General features: G+C 37.0%; 8 protein-coding genes across 8 annotated transcripts; 5 read left to right on the plus strand and 3 right to left on the minus strand.

Moving 5' to 3' along the window:
* Positions 1 to 85: 85 nt before the first annotated feature.
* Positions 86 to 1,483, plus strand: FDP41_003075 (uncharacterized protein; the record flags this gene model as incomplete). The annotated part of the gene is made up of 1 exon (XM_044706339.1): positions 86 to 1,483. One exon carries the CDS (start codon positions 86 to 88, stop codon positions 1,481 to 1,483), a length of 1,398 nt encoding a protein of 465 aa, XP_044562466.1.
* Positions 1,484 to 1,536: 53 nt separating this feature from the next.
* FDP41_003076 (uncharacterized protein) lies at positions 1,537 to 3,597 on the minus strand (the record flags this gene model as incomplete). The annotated part of the gene is made up of 1 exon (XM_044706340.1): positions 1,537 to 3,597. One exon carries the CDS (start codon positions 3,595 to 3,597, stop codon positions 1,537 to 1,539), a length of 2,061 nt encoding a protein of 686 aa, XP_044562467.1.
* Positions 3,598 to 3,813: 216 nt separating this feature from the next.
* FDP41_003077 (uncharacterized protein) lies at positions 3,814 to 4,896 on the minus strand (the record flags this gene model as incomplete). Its single annotated transcript, XM_044706341.1, has 1 exon — positions 3,814 to 4,896. One exon carries the CDS (start codon positions 4,894 to 4,896, stop codon positions 3,814 to 3,816), a length of 1,083 nt encoding a protein of 360 aa, XP_044562468.1.
* A 622-nt stretch (positions 4,897 to 5,518) lies between these two features.
* FDP41_003078 (uncharacterized protein) lies at positions 5,519 to 6,784 on the plus strand (the record flags this gene model as incomplete). The annotated part of the gene is made up of 1 exon (XM_044706342.1): positions 5,519 to 6,784. The coding sequence occupies one exon, from the start codon at positions 5,519 to 5,521 to the stop codon at positions 6,782 to 6,784; it is 1,266 nt and encodes a 421-aa protein (XP_044562469.1).
* A 345-nt stretch (positions 6,785 to 7,129) lies between these two features.
* FDP41_003079 (uncharacterized protein) lies at positions 7,130 to 8,755 on the plus strand (the record flags this gene model as incomplete). Its single annotated transcript, XM_044706343.1, has 1 exon — positions 7,130 to 8,755. The coding sequence occupies one exon, from the start codon at positions 7,130 to 7,132 to the stop codon at positions 8,753 to 8,755; it is 1,626 nt and encodes a 541-aa protein (XP_044562470.1).
* A 32-nt stretch (positions 8,756 to 8,787) lies between these two features.
* Positions 8,788 to 9,623, plus strand: FDP41_003080 (uncharacterized protein; the record flags this gene model as incomplete). The annotated part of the gene is made up of 4 exons (XM_044706345.1): positions 8,788 to 8,915; positions 9,079 to 9,233; positions 9,353 to 9,445; positions 9,544 to 9,623. 4 exons carry the CDS (start codon positions 8,788 to 8,790, stop codon positions 9,621 to 9,623), a joined length of 456 nt encoding a protein of 151 aa, XP_044562471.1.
* Positions 9,624 to 10,177: 554 nt separating this feature from the next.
* Positions 10,178 to 11,665, minus strand: FDP41_003081 (uncharacterized protein; the record flags this gene model as incomplete). The annotated part of the gene is made up of 1 exon (XM_044706346.1): positions 10,178 to 11,665. One exon carries the CDS (start codon positions 11,663 to 11,665, stop codon positions 10,178 to 10,180), a length of 1,488 nt encoding a protein of 495 aa, XP_044562472.1.
* A 595-nt stretch (positions 11,666 to 12,260) lies between these two features.
* On the plus strand, positions 12,261 to 14,096 carry FDP41_003082 (uncharacterized protein; the record flags this gene model as incomplete). Its single annotated transcript, XM_044706347.1, has 1 exon — positions 12,261 to 14,096. The coding sequence occupies one exon, from the start codon at positions 12,261 to 12,263 to the stop codon at positions 14,094 to 14,096; it is 1,836 nt and encodes a 611-aa protein (XP_044562473.1).
* Between the last annotated feature and the right edge of the window lies 1 nt (position 14,097).

Below are 14,097 nucleotides of genomic sequence, written 5' to 3' on the forward strand. Positions count from 1 at the left end.
TTACAAAACTTCGATTTAACTCAAAATGAACAATCATAATGATGACTCAATTTCTCCTAGTTCACGTCATATTCCACATTAAAAAATGTCTTTCAACAACAACTCGATGCTTGACACAGACTCTCTGATTCATATTTTGCAATTTTTCACCATGAATGAATTGAACATACTAACCGGAGTGCTTTTTCATTCCGAGTCGATGTGCATCACCAACGAATTATACCACTCATCACAAACACAATTTCCTTCACAGGCGTCCTGTGTTTGTAAGAACCAATTAGGATTTCAAATTTTACTCGCTTCCTGGCACGATTATTTATGGAAGGATTATATCACAGAAAGAATTAATTTTATAAATGAAAATATTTTAAGCCCAACAACAATGAACAACAATGTTGATCACTCAAATAATAACAAGAATGAAAATTGTTGTAATGAAACATTTGTATTAACAATGCCACAAAATAACTTTCGAAGAGAATTTTTGAAGCAAATTTGGAATCGTGTGCAGAAACTAAATCGAATTTCAAAAGAAAGAGAAGAAAGAAAAAAGTACTTTGAAACTCTTTCCAAGAAAATTGAGTCAGAAGCTGCCAAGCATACGCCTAACAAGCTTGATTTGAGCTCACATCAAGGTAATGACAACTGGCAAGTGGATGACTCTGTCATTTACACGCCAAGAGTTGCATTCTCAATTAATAAGCAACGAGAATTACGAGAATATGTAATTACAGAACACACTATTGATGATATCAAACTTCAAATCTCATCATTGCAACATGAACTTAAAGATTTTAAATTTCCATATGAAAGTCATCAACTGAAATGGGTAATTGTGGGACAAACTGGTATTGGAAAAACATGTTTAATGTTTAGAACGGGCCATAAATTGTATCCAATTGAATGGACACCTACAATTGTTGATGCATTCAGTAATGATATTGTGATTCCGTTCTTTGATGAAAAATTCGAAAAAAAGTGTGAGAAAACATTTGGAATTGGATACTGGGACAGCTCCGAAAGACAAACAGAATATAGAAAAATGAATAGGCTGAGCTATCCAGGTTCAGACATTGTGACGTTGGCATTTAGTGTGGATGATTGGAAATCTTTGAAATATTTGGCAGAACGAATGGTTTGGGATGTTCATTATTTCATTCCAAGCGCCACTATTATTGTGCTAGGACTGAAGAAAGATTTGAGAAAAATACAAATGTGGAAGTCATTACTGCTTGATTCCAACTCAAATGATGATAGCAGCAATGTTTCAGAGCCGGTATCCTATGAAGAAGGGCTTGAATTCTCGAAGAGAATAGGAGCGGTTGCTTATTTGGAAACAAGTGCCAAGGAGAATATTGGCTTGGAGAGATGGCATTACAAGTTGGCAATCTTGAGACTTGCAGATATTATAGCTCGCAAGTCATCTCAACAACGTAAAATTGCAACACAAAAAAAAGCAGAGAAAACTTGTGAGGTTCAGTAGCTCATGTCACAAAAATCTTGGTGATCTAATTGTGTGAGTATCTTGTGAAACATTTATTGATCTTCCTTGTTTTTTTCTTTTCGTCTTCCCATTTTTTGGATCACACGGAATGGTACTCCTCCCAAATCGAATTCTTCTCTAATGGCATTCACAATTTGCCTTTCAAAGTTTGGAGGGAATTTCTTGTTTTGGGTGTGAATGCAAAACGTTGGTGGTCTAACGGCCACTTGTGAAAGGTATCTAATTTTTGGATAACTAGCTGGAACAGGTTTTGTTTCCAAATATTGTCTTATAAAAGCGTTCAACTTGTTTGTTGGTATTTTGGAGGCCCATTTTTGATATGCTTTTTCACATTCTTTGAGAAGTAAAAATAAGTTCTTTCCCGTCTTGGCAGAACAAACAACTACAGAAATACCTTGTAATTGAGCGAGAGAGCTCTCTATTTGGCTTTCAATTTGTTGAGCCACCACATAGGGTTGTTTGACAAGATCCCACTTGTTACACGCAATGACAAGAGCTCTTCCTTCTTTTTCAACCATTCTTGCAATATCCAAGTCCTGTTGAGTGAGTCCGTAATTGGAATCTCCAACATTATGTGTTGGATCCACTACCAGACAGCATACATTTGCATATTTGATCGTTCGGTATGTGTCCTGAAGTGACATTTTCTCAATTCTATCTGTTTCAGTATATTTCTTTTTCCGAATGCCTGCAGTGTCACAAATGATATAATGCTGACCTGTCTTTTCGTTGATAGCTTCAATTTCAATTGTATCTCTTGTTGTTCCTGGTGTGCTTGATGTTCTTGTTCTCTCCTCACCAATAATGTGGTTAAGGAGTGTGCTTTTCCCGACATTTGGTCGACCAATAATGGCCAGTCTCATAATATTGTCTTCGGCGAGACCACTCGAGTTCACAATTGGTTCCTCTTCAATATCTGTTTCAAAATCTTCATCTTGGGCGACTTGTTGTTGAGATGACTTTGGTGCAATTGACGCCTCTTCTGTTTTCTGTTGAGCACTTGTTGCTGATTTTTGTGTTGAACTTTGCAATGATTTTTCAATATCTTTTTTCTCCAAAACATTTCTATAATTTTGAGGTGATAGCTCCATACTCTCTTCCGCTGTGTGATGATGGCTCTTCACACGATCTTTCCACAACTTGGGAGGAGATTCCAAATAAGAAGATGGTGACACTCTCTCAATACCATCATAATGGTGATGATGATGATGCAAATTTCTCATATAAGGCAATTTTTCATATTCTCCTCTAAAAGGTTGGAAATATGCATTTTCATGTTGTTGCTCCAAAGCATCCATTTCGCTCTCATAAAGAGTTCCCTCACATGCATGATCACACAAATAATCTCTCGAAGGTGTTGTATTGAATTTCTCAATTACCGAATCATACAATTCTTGTCGAGTCTCTTCCAAAGCTGTCGAGCTCATACTCTCCGTTAAGAAATGAAAGGCTTGAATGTATGAAATGATATGATCCATTCCAAGTTTCATCTCACTTGAAACTGGAATAGGTCTTCCGAGAGAAGCAATCGTATTCTCGGAGATGACCTTCTCCAATTCTTCACCATCTCCTCTCATCAATGGACCATCACACTTATTCAAAATATGTAGAGCTGGAATTCCTTTCATTTCTAAATAATTGGCTACATGCTGATCCCACTTTTGGAGTCCATCTTTACAATCCGTTACAAGAAGTGCAACATGAGAGCTTGCAATGGTATCTTGAGTTTGTTGAATGATGCTATCCATATAATTAGCTCCGGGAGTATCAATAAACGTGCAGGATATTTTCTTGATGATCCTCTTATTTATCTTTTTATCAAACACGACTTGAGAAATGTTCATGGGCTGTTTCAGTCGGATGACAGTTTTAGCTTCCTGACAATCCCGAGTCACTCCGGGAGAATTATGAACAATGGAATGTTGTTTTCCGAGAAGTGAATTAAATAGTGTACTCTTTCCTACATTTTCTCTTCCGATAATTGCTACTCGTAAATTTTGTTTACTCCGAACGAGTTTCAATACTTTTCCGACGAAGGCTGATGCTGCTGGCGTGCTGGAGATGCTCGAAAGAGTTTTGGATGATGAAGACATTTTTTTGTTGATGAATTTTTCAAAAAAACTCGATTCAAATATCAACTCTTCTCTCGACGATGACATCCAATATTTTGATTGAGTGATAGAAAGAACGGAAAAGGGAACAACAAGCTTTAAGAATCTATATTGTTAATAACCAATGAATTTGACCTCATTGGTTGTTATTAAGCAAAGTTTCGCTGTGAAGTTCGTCTTGAAGCCACAATGGCTTTGCTATTTCACAATCATGGTGCTACTACCATCAGAATCATATAAATTACAAATGTACAATTCTCCTTCCAACTCGTTCAGACATAGGCCGTGAGCGTTTTGGAAAAACATGCTTTGATTCTCGGTGAGCATTTTCTCATCAATTTTTATAATGATAAAGCTTGGACTGACCCCTAAAACAATGTCTAAAGCTCGATCGTACACTAATCCTTGACATTGTGATTTGCAATTTGGCTCTTTAGAACAAATCGTGATAAAGTATTGATGGTCATTTGATATTTCCACACAAACAACATCTCCAATCTCTTGGCTTACAAAAAATTGATTCTCATGTCGAGCCACAGCAATTCCATAACAAGGTGAGTTAAGGTGAATGGTTGTAATTTCAATTCCAGTTTGTCGATTGAACTTGTGCACACATCGAAAATCAGAATATGAATCACACACATACACATAATTTGGTGTGCAAGCAATTCCTTGTGGCCATCCAAGATTCTTTGTTTTCCACAAATAATTCTTATTGACAATAACAAGTTGGTTACTCGGGTTTACCACAAAATCATCATCGGACTGTTTTGAAATTAAGGTCAATACATCATACTTGTAGACACATCGAGCAGGAAATATTTCACATGCAACTAACAAAGCATCACTGTGCGGTGCGTGATATTCATCAATTTCCAAGTACATTGGATAACCTGATTTCAGAGATCTTTTAAATTCTTTTGTAATTAAATCAAACATGTGAATCAGATGTGCACCATAGTCGCTAACAATAATGTATCCAAGTTTGTAACTGATTTTTACGTCGTAGGGTCTTGTGATTATTTTCTCTCCAATCAGTCCAACACATTTAAACTGTTGAGAAAAGGCTTTTGGCACTCTTTTCCGACTTCTCATCTTGTCTTTCAATTTATGAAAATTTAAATTCATTAAATCATCATGATTTTCATTAAAATTAATTAATTTCAATATGGAATGTTGTTGTTGTTGTTCAGAGAAATCCTCCGAGCTCGATATTTCTGCAAGGAGATCACAGTGTGGCATGTGAAGCTTTGCACCATCATGATGATGATGAGGAAACATTTTTTTACAGAATTCCTTGCGAGAGAGAACAGAAGATCCCCTTTCAACAAACCAGAGAGAACAGAAGATCCCGTCCTCAAATGAACAAACTATTTCTGGTCGACAATAATGTTCCTGTGACTCTGTGTTAATTTCCATGGTCACAAAGAGTGATCTTTTCAAATGTCAGATAGAATCCAAGCCCTCTTCGACCTCTTTGTTGGTAAATTCCACAAACTCTTCTCTTCATAACTTTTATTGACAGAATTTTCCTAAGAGTATTCTTATAAGGTGAATCTCTCTTCAAGTGACACTGACAATCTGTATTCCACAAAAGCTGTAAAAAAACGTTCATTTGGATTTGAAACATTTCTCTCTCATCTAATCCAACACCAACGGGTTCTACTTTGAATTCCTTTTCTCACACATATCCAATCACCCAAATTCACCCAAATTCACCCATCTTAACCCTTGCTAGCTGCGGTGCTATATTCCTGATTTTCGCTCATTTCAATATTTGGAAAGCGTTCTTTCGTCATGTCATTTTGAATTAGACGTCTGGTGTGTCAAATCAAACAACAACATGAATCCAGTCAACGTTGAGAAAAAAACAACGTTTATATTATTACCAATACACAACAACATGATGCAACCCATGCAAGATGACCTCAAAACTCAACCCTCTGTGCCTTCTACCAGTACCACCACTGTGGGGAATGTGAATGCCACTTGTACTACTGAGCTACAAACACATCACTACCAACAGGACCCAGCAGTGATCCAACCCACACAACCCACAAATCAACAACAAGCAATGATGATGGACAATCATTCCTCCCAACCATATCCACAACAACAACAACAAGAAGCAATGATGACAATGCCTTCAGCCCCCACCTATCAACCTGGAATGATGATGACAATGCCTTCATCAACCACAAATGGTGCTATGATGACCACTGCGACTCCTCCATCCACAACAACTATGATCGACGTGCCCCCACACACACAACATTTACAGAATTCTCCGTTCATGTCTCAACCCTGTGCAACCACCTCTGGATTCCACCCACAGCAACAAGCAAAACAAGGAGTGATGATGAATGCCACCACCTCTCCATACTTGCAGCAACCACAACCACCTGTGTCCACCAATGAAGTGTGTTTTCCATCCACCAATCATCCCAATGCTCCAGATCTTTCCCTCAACATGCAACCACAACCCTTCATCAAGTTACCTCTTCCTTCACGTCCGACCTTTCCTGCAAGGTATGGATACATTAATAATCATCCAGCCTTGAATCAGCAACCTCAGTCCTTGAAGAATGCTCCAACACAGGTACCACAACAACCAACGACCACATTTCAATCTGATTTGAAGAAGAAGGACGATTCCTACGTCTTGAGTTTGAAACGTAAGAATGCCTTGCTTTATATTCTGTTTGGTGCGTGTGGCTATGGCTGTGGTGAATGTTGTTCTGCTGCAACATTGGGAGGTTCAACCTCAGGTTCTGGTGAAGGAGCCATCATTCTTCTCATCTTCATTCTTCTCGCTCTTGTGGTGTTGGTTTTCATTTACGTCTTTGTGGTGATTGTCTTGTTATGTTTGGAAAAGATTAGAAAATTCAAATTCAACGATTCGAAGAGAACGCTCGAGATTTCCATTGCAAGACGTTTCATTTTCCCAAGTTACTTTCGAAGCACAGTGATTTATTCCTATGATGATATTGTCAATGTGGTACATGTGAGAAAACTCTTCGGCGATAAAATTGTCTTGCTCACAAAGGATGGTTTGCAACATGATTTGACTCGTCCTTCTGGATTGAAAGTTTTGGATGCTGTGTCAGGAGTGAATTTTATGAGGGAATTCTTGGCGTTGAGAGGAGTTCATTTACAACAACAACAATAAATGTTGTTTGTTCTTTTTCAGGTGTTGAAGAGTATGATGTTGATTCATGTTTTGATTCATTGTTGTCGTTCCCATGTTACATGGAGAAAACTCGTTCTTAAAAAGAATCTCTATAAACAAAGAGAGCTCTCTTATTCCGATTAAAACTGGAACCTCTATTCTTCCATTCACAAGAACTTTGCACCTCTTTAAAAATAACGGCCATTCTTGAAACGATTTCCATCATCTCGAGAAAAAAACTAATAACAGTCCACTCCCTCTCTCTCATAGTTGGACATCCATTCTCTCGCTTCTTTCATCCACTTCTTGATCCTATCGGAGAGAACAAACAACTAGATCATCACGATGACAAACGTTGGAATTAAACGAAAACTTGATGAAACAAGTTTCGGGAATGGTACTACTACCTATTGTGCCACTCTCTTCACTGGAGGATTTACAGATGACCCCACTCTCATTGATGAATGTATTTTAGTGGATGAAGACTCCACTTCGCCAATCACTCCAACACAGAGCCCCTTGATTTATTTTGATCAAGGGAATACACCACCTAGAGATTTGAAAAAGATTAAACAAACAGCAAACAATGATCATGGAAGCCCCTTGCCAACATCCACCACCACCATCAACCAATCCCCTAAATCCTCAAACTCTAAGAGAAATTCCACCACCTCTCCTCGAAGACTTCGAAGTTTTGATTGTAATTTTAAAGCAACCAAAGGTCTTTATGCCAATGTTTCATTCGTTCTAAAGAACAATGGTAGCTCCATAAGCTCAAAGATGGAAGAGCAAATTGTAAATATTATCAATAATCCAATTTTGAAGAATTCAGAAAATGTCAAGCTCAATAATAATGACATTTATCTTGAAATTAAGGACTTTGCTTCTGACGAAAGCCTCTCTCTTTACAAGGATTTGAAAGCCAATCAATTTTTTGATTACATTCCACAATTTGAAGTATCAGGAAAGGATGAACAATCTAGGTATATTTTGTGTTATTTGAAAGGAATGTTGGTTAGAAAGAATGAAATTGCAGTAGTACCCATTCCTGGTCATACTCATCAAATTCTAGTTTTTGATCATACCAATGACAAGTCATATTCAACTACTCCATGCAGTCTTGAAGGTTATTTGCTTGATGACTTTGAATTTGATACAAAATTAAGTTGTGTCATTGTCCCAAAATTTGTAATGGCTCTCGATTTAGATGAAACTTTAATTAGAACAAGAGCTTTGAATCCAGGTGAAACAGTTCAGAACAATCCTTTCGAATTTGAATTTACAGTTCAAAATCAACGATATTGTTGTTGTGTAAGACCCGGCACTCAACAACTACTCTCATGGTGTTGTACTGTGTTTCAAGTTTACATTTTTACCAACTCAATTTTCGAATATGCGAGAGAAATTTGCAAGATACTGGACCCACAAAGACAACATTTACTTGCACACATCAATGTTGATGACATTAATTCTCTCAAGACCATGTTAAAATCACGAGAAGATATGACTCCTCATGAAGGCATTCCAAAACCTTTAGGAATGAAGGATTTGAAGAAGTTTAACATTGACGCTTTTGAAACAGTGATTTTTGATGATGACCAAACCATTTGGAAGCAACAAGAATGTGTTTTACCTTTTGCAGACATTGTTCAACACAGAAAACCACTTGAGTTCTTCACAGCCATACGAACAGAAACTTGGAAAAAACTTCAATATCTTCATCAGGTAAAGCTTCGATTAAGGAAAAAGCATGAAACATCCACTATGAAAGGACAACTCGGTACGACAACCTCAAACACCAACTCTAAAAATGGTAATTCCTTCAATTTTGCCATACCTGAACGATCTTGCATTACACTCTCTCAAGAACTTGCATTGAATGGATCATCAAAAAGTGTGCTTGATCTTCCTGCCAATTCCTTATTTGAGTTGTCAAATTCTTCAAACAATAATAATAAATTGAAAAAGTGAAGATGTTGAACAACAATCAAAACAATAAAAAAATGAGCAGCAGTAGTAAACTAAGACTTCTTTCCGATTTGCAACAATTACAGAAGGATCCACCCGAAGGAATAACAGCAAGTCCAGAGAGTGAGAATGATTTGTATGTGTGGAATGCAACGATCACTGGGTAGGTATATTGGTGTTTGGAGTCAAAATTGGTGGTCATCATCGCCGCTACCTCGGATGTTGTTTTTTGTTTATAATAATTATATTATTCGCAATAATATATTGTGTTACTGGTTGGATCATTGACTCTTCACCTGTGGCATTCTGATGATATCATCATTCAGACCAATGGATTCTATTTGGGAGGGTGGTATTTTCTTCCTTCGGTTGACTTTTCCGGAAGACTATCCTACAAAGCCTCCAAAAGTCAAGTTTACGAGCAAGATTTTTCATCCTAACGTTTATAAAGATGGTTCTATTTGTTTAGATATTGTTCAAGGTACGTATATTCAGCTCACAAACTCTGGATGTGCTATTTTAATATTTCCGTTATGGGGAATCATTGATTTGGCTCAATGATGACAACCATGCTTACTTTTATTTCATATTGGGTTGTAGACAAGTGGTCACCCATCTATACTGTAGATTCTATTTTAACAAGTATTTTGTCACTACTTGAAGATCCCAATCCGGACTCACCTGCCAATCCAGGTATGTTAATATTTGGATTGTCAACAAAAAAACATTCTTTCGATATTTTCAACAAAATGTTTCTAATTTACTCATAATTTATTTTCTTGCATTTACAGAGGCTGCTAAATTATTTGTCAATGATCCAAAAGAATACAAGAAAAGAGTGAGAAAATGTGTAGAATCATTGATGGAATAATTATCTAATGTGTACATTGTTGTGAATTATGACAAACAATACAATGTGTTAAAATGTGAATTGTAAATTACAACGAAAGTAGTGGATCTTGATGACATATGATCGTAAATATAAACAACAGATAAACTATAGAATTTTTTAAAAGTATTTTCATCTCCACCTTATTAAGGTGGCACGTTATTTGATTGAATTACACATCAAAATTTACGGGCTCAATATTAATTGCAGCTGCTTGAGATTGGGCAATAATATCTTCCCATTCATCTCTCAGAATGGATGTTCTTGCTTCATCAAAGCAAGGACAAATTCTCCTAGTTTTTGGATGATACGCTTCACATGTCGACATGTGCTTGCCAGTATCTCCTCCATTAAACAAACACTCATTGCTTTCAACATCAATGGCAGGTTGGTCATGTCCTGAATTAGGGGAACATGTTTTGCAGTGGTTTGGTATGTATCTTCGAAGGAATTTACAAGTATTCATTTCCTCGAAAGAGAATCTATGACATGTCATTTTGAGTTTGGAACAATGGGTTGCACAGGATTGTCCTTTGTCAGCGATTGCAAATGTGATGATGCTTTTCTTTCTTTGGAGGTGACCAATTGGAGTCCTTTGCAAAGTTCTGGATGTTCACAGGACAATGTCCTCCAGCCTTTGCACAAGTTTCTGAGTAGAAGGGTGAATAGCTTCCAACAATTAACACTAAATTACCAGCCCATCTGAAAATGATAACTCCATTATATTCATCTCTGATGGCCTGAACAGAATGCCACAACTCAAAATATTGTGATATTGTCACCCACTCGCTATTGACATGAGGATTATTCGTCGAGTAAGCAATGACAATATTTTTGTCCTTATAATTAACGATAGTGTCTGGATCACTCACATACACAATATTTGGATCCTCAACGAGTAAGTACCTGATGAATCTATCATAATTAGGTTTTCTCAAATACTCTAGAGTGTACTTGTCTTTTGTTCGATCCAATCCGGTTAGAACATATTTTCCATTCTTGTAAGCTTCTTCAGAAATTCCAAGAGGAGCAAAACCATTAGGATTCAACAAATGGTTACGGAAATATCTTTCATAAAGAGCAACTGTAGAGTGAGTTCCTGTATAACCTGAGTGGTAAATTCTAGGTATTTCAGGGAAGACTATTTGTCTGCCCAATCTATTATTATCAGCTCTTAAAAAGTGATCCCAGTGAGCACGAGGCCATTTTGCCTTCCATTCTTTTTCCCATATTGTTCGCGATACGAGCCATCCAAGTCCAATCATGAAATCAGTTCTATAGACCATATTATCATATCTAACCTTTCCTTTCATACCATTGTCGTTATAGGCGCTAATGGCATACAAAGTACTATCTTCATGTAAATATTTGGCTGTTTGTGCAAAAAAGAGTAAAAAGTCAGGAGCAAAAAGCATGTCATCCTCCACAATTATAAAGTGCTTAATCTCTGGGTGTGTATTAAACATGTGACCAATAATAAATTTGTAATGCAGAGAAATATGTTCAGCACCTTCAGCCAGAGGTCTTCCTTCATAGGACGTTAGTGTTGGATTGTGAATCATTTTGATGTCATACTTTCGTCCAATTTGATTAATATATTTATCATCACCATATTGATAAATAAAAGTGTTCTTTTTGTTATAATAAAGAACTTGTTGGAGTGAACGAAGTGTTGCCTCCAAATAATATGGTCTCTTTGTTGCGACAATGGCAATCATGAAAGAGCTTGGATGATATTCAGGTAATATTGCATTCTTTACAAATTGTTCGTACATGGGATGATATTCACTTATGGAAGATATCTGATCTTTTCCCGTATCTCCCTTTTTCAATACTTTGGTTTTGTCAGAAGGTTGTTGAGTCTTAGATCCCGAATCCGTTGGTGTATTTCCTTTCGGGTTTACAACCACATCTTCCCCATCTTCAATGCTCACTAAATACGAGTATATATAAATATTATAAACAATATAGACGGCAAACAAGGCCATCATTAACAAAACGAGAAGTCTTGCTCGTTTCGTCATTTCCGGATCGTCTCTTGTTTTCTTGAAAATTCAACACAATCACCCTCCTACAATTTGATTCCTATTAACTTTTAATATGAATGAATGGATGGATGAATGAATTCGTTGTTGTAGTTGTTACTCTTGTTGCTGCTATTGTTGTATCCCAACGAATTTTTTCATCACAAATCCCGAGACACACGTGTGATGAATAATAGGTCCTGTTGATGTATTTTTTCAAAGTTCTATTTCGAGTTTTTTGTGTTCCAAAATTCCAAATGTTTCAAAAGACGATAGGATCAAGATTTCTATATTCATTCGTGAAGACTGAAAAGCACTCACGATGTGTCCTCATGTCTGGTTCTATCATCAAAATCCACACAAAAAAAAATGAATCGGTTGCTTTTGCAGAAACTCATGTCGGGTTCAATAACGACAACAACATCCAACACTTCAACCACATTGAAGAGTCCTACTTCCTCTGAGAGTAATAATAATTTGAATGGAAATTCAACAACAATAACACCTTCGGAAAATGGTGCATCTAATCATTCGAATGGAAAACTTGATGGCACGACCTGTTCTTCTCCAATAACATCGGAACGTCAACAGCACGATGATTCATCTCGGAAAAAACGATCTCTCCCTCCATCCATGGAAGAAATTGCAAAGAAAGAAGAATAAGGATATTGAAGAAGAAGAAAAACCTGTGTTTGTTCCAAAGAAGGAACGGAAAATGGATATCACTTTGAGAATGCAAAATGAAAAACCCAATCAGGACTCATCGGAAGACGATCATGCTCAATCTTTCAAAAATTTAGCAACTATTAATATTGTAGATCCATTGGAATTAATCGATAAAAAAGAAATTGAAGACATTAAATCGGAATATATGGAGAAAAAAGCAGCTAGGAGAAGAAAACAACGAACCAATGAAAAAACTAAAATATCTTTTGAATGGGATGAAAAAGATGACACTACTGACAAGACAAGTATTATCAACACAATTTCATCTTCAGCTAATGCATCCAAAAAGCCAACACCAAAGAAGACCAAGGAGGAGGATGAACGAAATTGGAGAGAAAAGAAGATTCACGAGATGACTGACAGAGATTGGAGAATTTTCAGAGAAGATTTTGATATTGTGGTAAAAGGAGGAAAAGTACCAAATCCAATTCGTAGCTGGGAAGAGACAACGCTGTTGCCACTTGAAATTTTGAATGCATTGACAGATCTTAAATTTTCGGAGCCAACTCCTGTACAAATGCAATGTATTCCTATTGCCATGGCAGGCCTTGATCTTGTTGGTTTAGCCCAAACTGGTTCAGGTAAAACCGCAGCTTATATCATTCCATTACTGTGTCAAATCGCAAAATATCCAAGATTAGATGATGTTCGAAGTAAGGATGGACCTTATGGCCTCATTCTTGTTCCAGCACGTGAATTGGCAGAACAAATTGAAAAAGAGGCAAACAAATTTGCCAGACAATTTGATTTCAGAGTACGAGCGATAATTGGTGGTGTCAGTATTGAAAAACAAAGTAGATTAATGAGAGAGGGTTGTGAAATTCTAGTTGCTACACCCGGTCGTCTCATTGACTGTCTCAACAATAGTATTATTGTTTTGAATCAGTGTCATCACGTAGTGCTGGATGAAGCTGACAAAATGATTGAAATGAATTTTGAAAAAGATGTAAATACCATATTGGACACCATTCCACCAAATATTAGCAGACAAACATTACTTTTCAGTGCGACCATGCCACCTCAAGTAGAAAACATTGCAACAAAGTATCTGAAGAGACGAGTGACAGTTGCCATTGGTGAGGTTGGTCAGGCAGTTGAACGTATTGAGCAAGAAGTTGTTTGGGCAAAGAGCGACCATTCTAAAAGAAATCTCCTTGTTGAAATTCTCTCTGAGGCTGAACCTCCAATCATTATATTTTGCAATCTCAAGAAGGAAGTTGATGCTCTTGCTTCATTTATTGCCAATGTTGGATTCAAAGTTACCACATTGCATGGTAGCAAAACTCAAGATCAACGTAACAAATCTCTGGAGGCCTTCAAATCAGGTAAATTTGATATCATGATTGCCACCGATGTGTTGGGAAGAGGTATTCACATTAGTGGAGTAACACTTGTCATCAATTACTCACTACCAAAAACGATTGATACCTACACTCACAGAATTGGTAGAACAGGTCGTGCAGGTCGAACTGGTAAAGCCATTTCATTTCTTACCAATGAAGATACTGAAATCATGTATCCTCTGAAGAAAATGTTGGAAGACACCAAGAATATGGTACCTGATGAATTGGCCAAGCATCCACTCGCTGCTCAAAAACCGGAAAAGAAAAAAGGAGGTGATCAACAACGAGGTGGAGCATCATCTTCAGCCGGTGAAGATGTTTACATGCAACAACAAGATGAGGATCAAGTCATGCAAGAATAGA

This window comes from Naegleria fowleri, assembly GCF_008403515.1.
Source record: "Naegleria fowleri strain ATCC 30894 chromosome Unknown tig33, whole genome shotgun sequence".
Taxonomy (NCBI): domain Eukaryota; phylum Heterolobosea; class Eutetramitea; order Acrasida; family Naegleriidae; genus Naegleria; species Naegleria fowleri.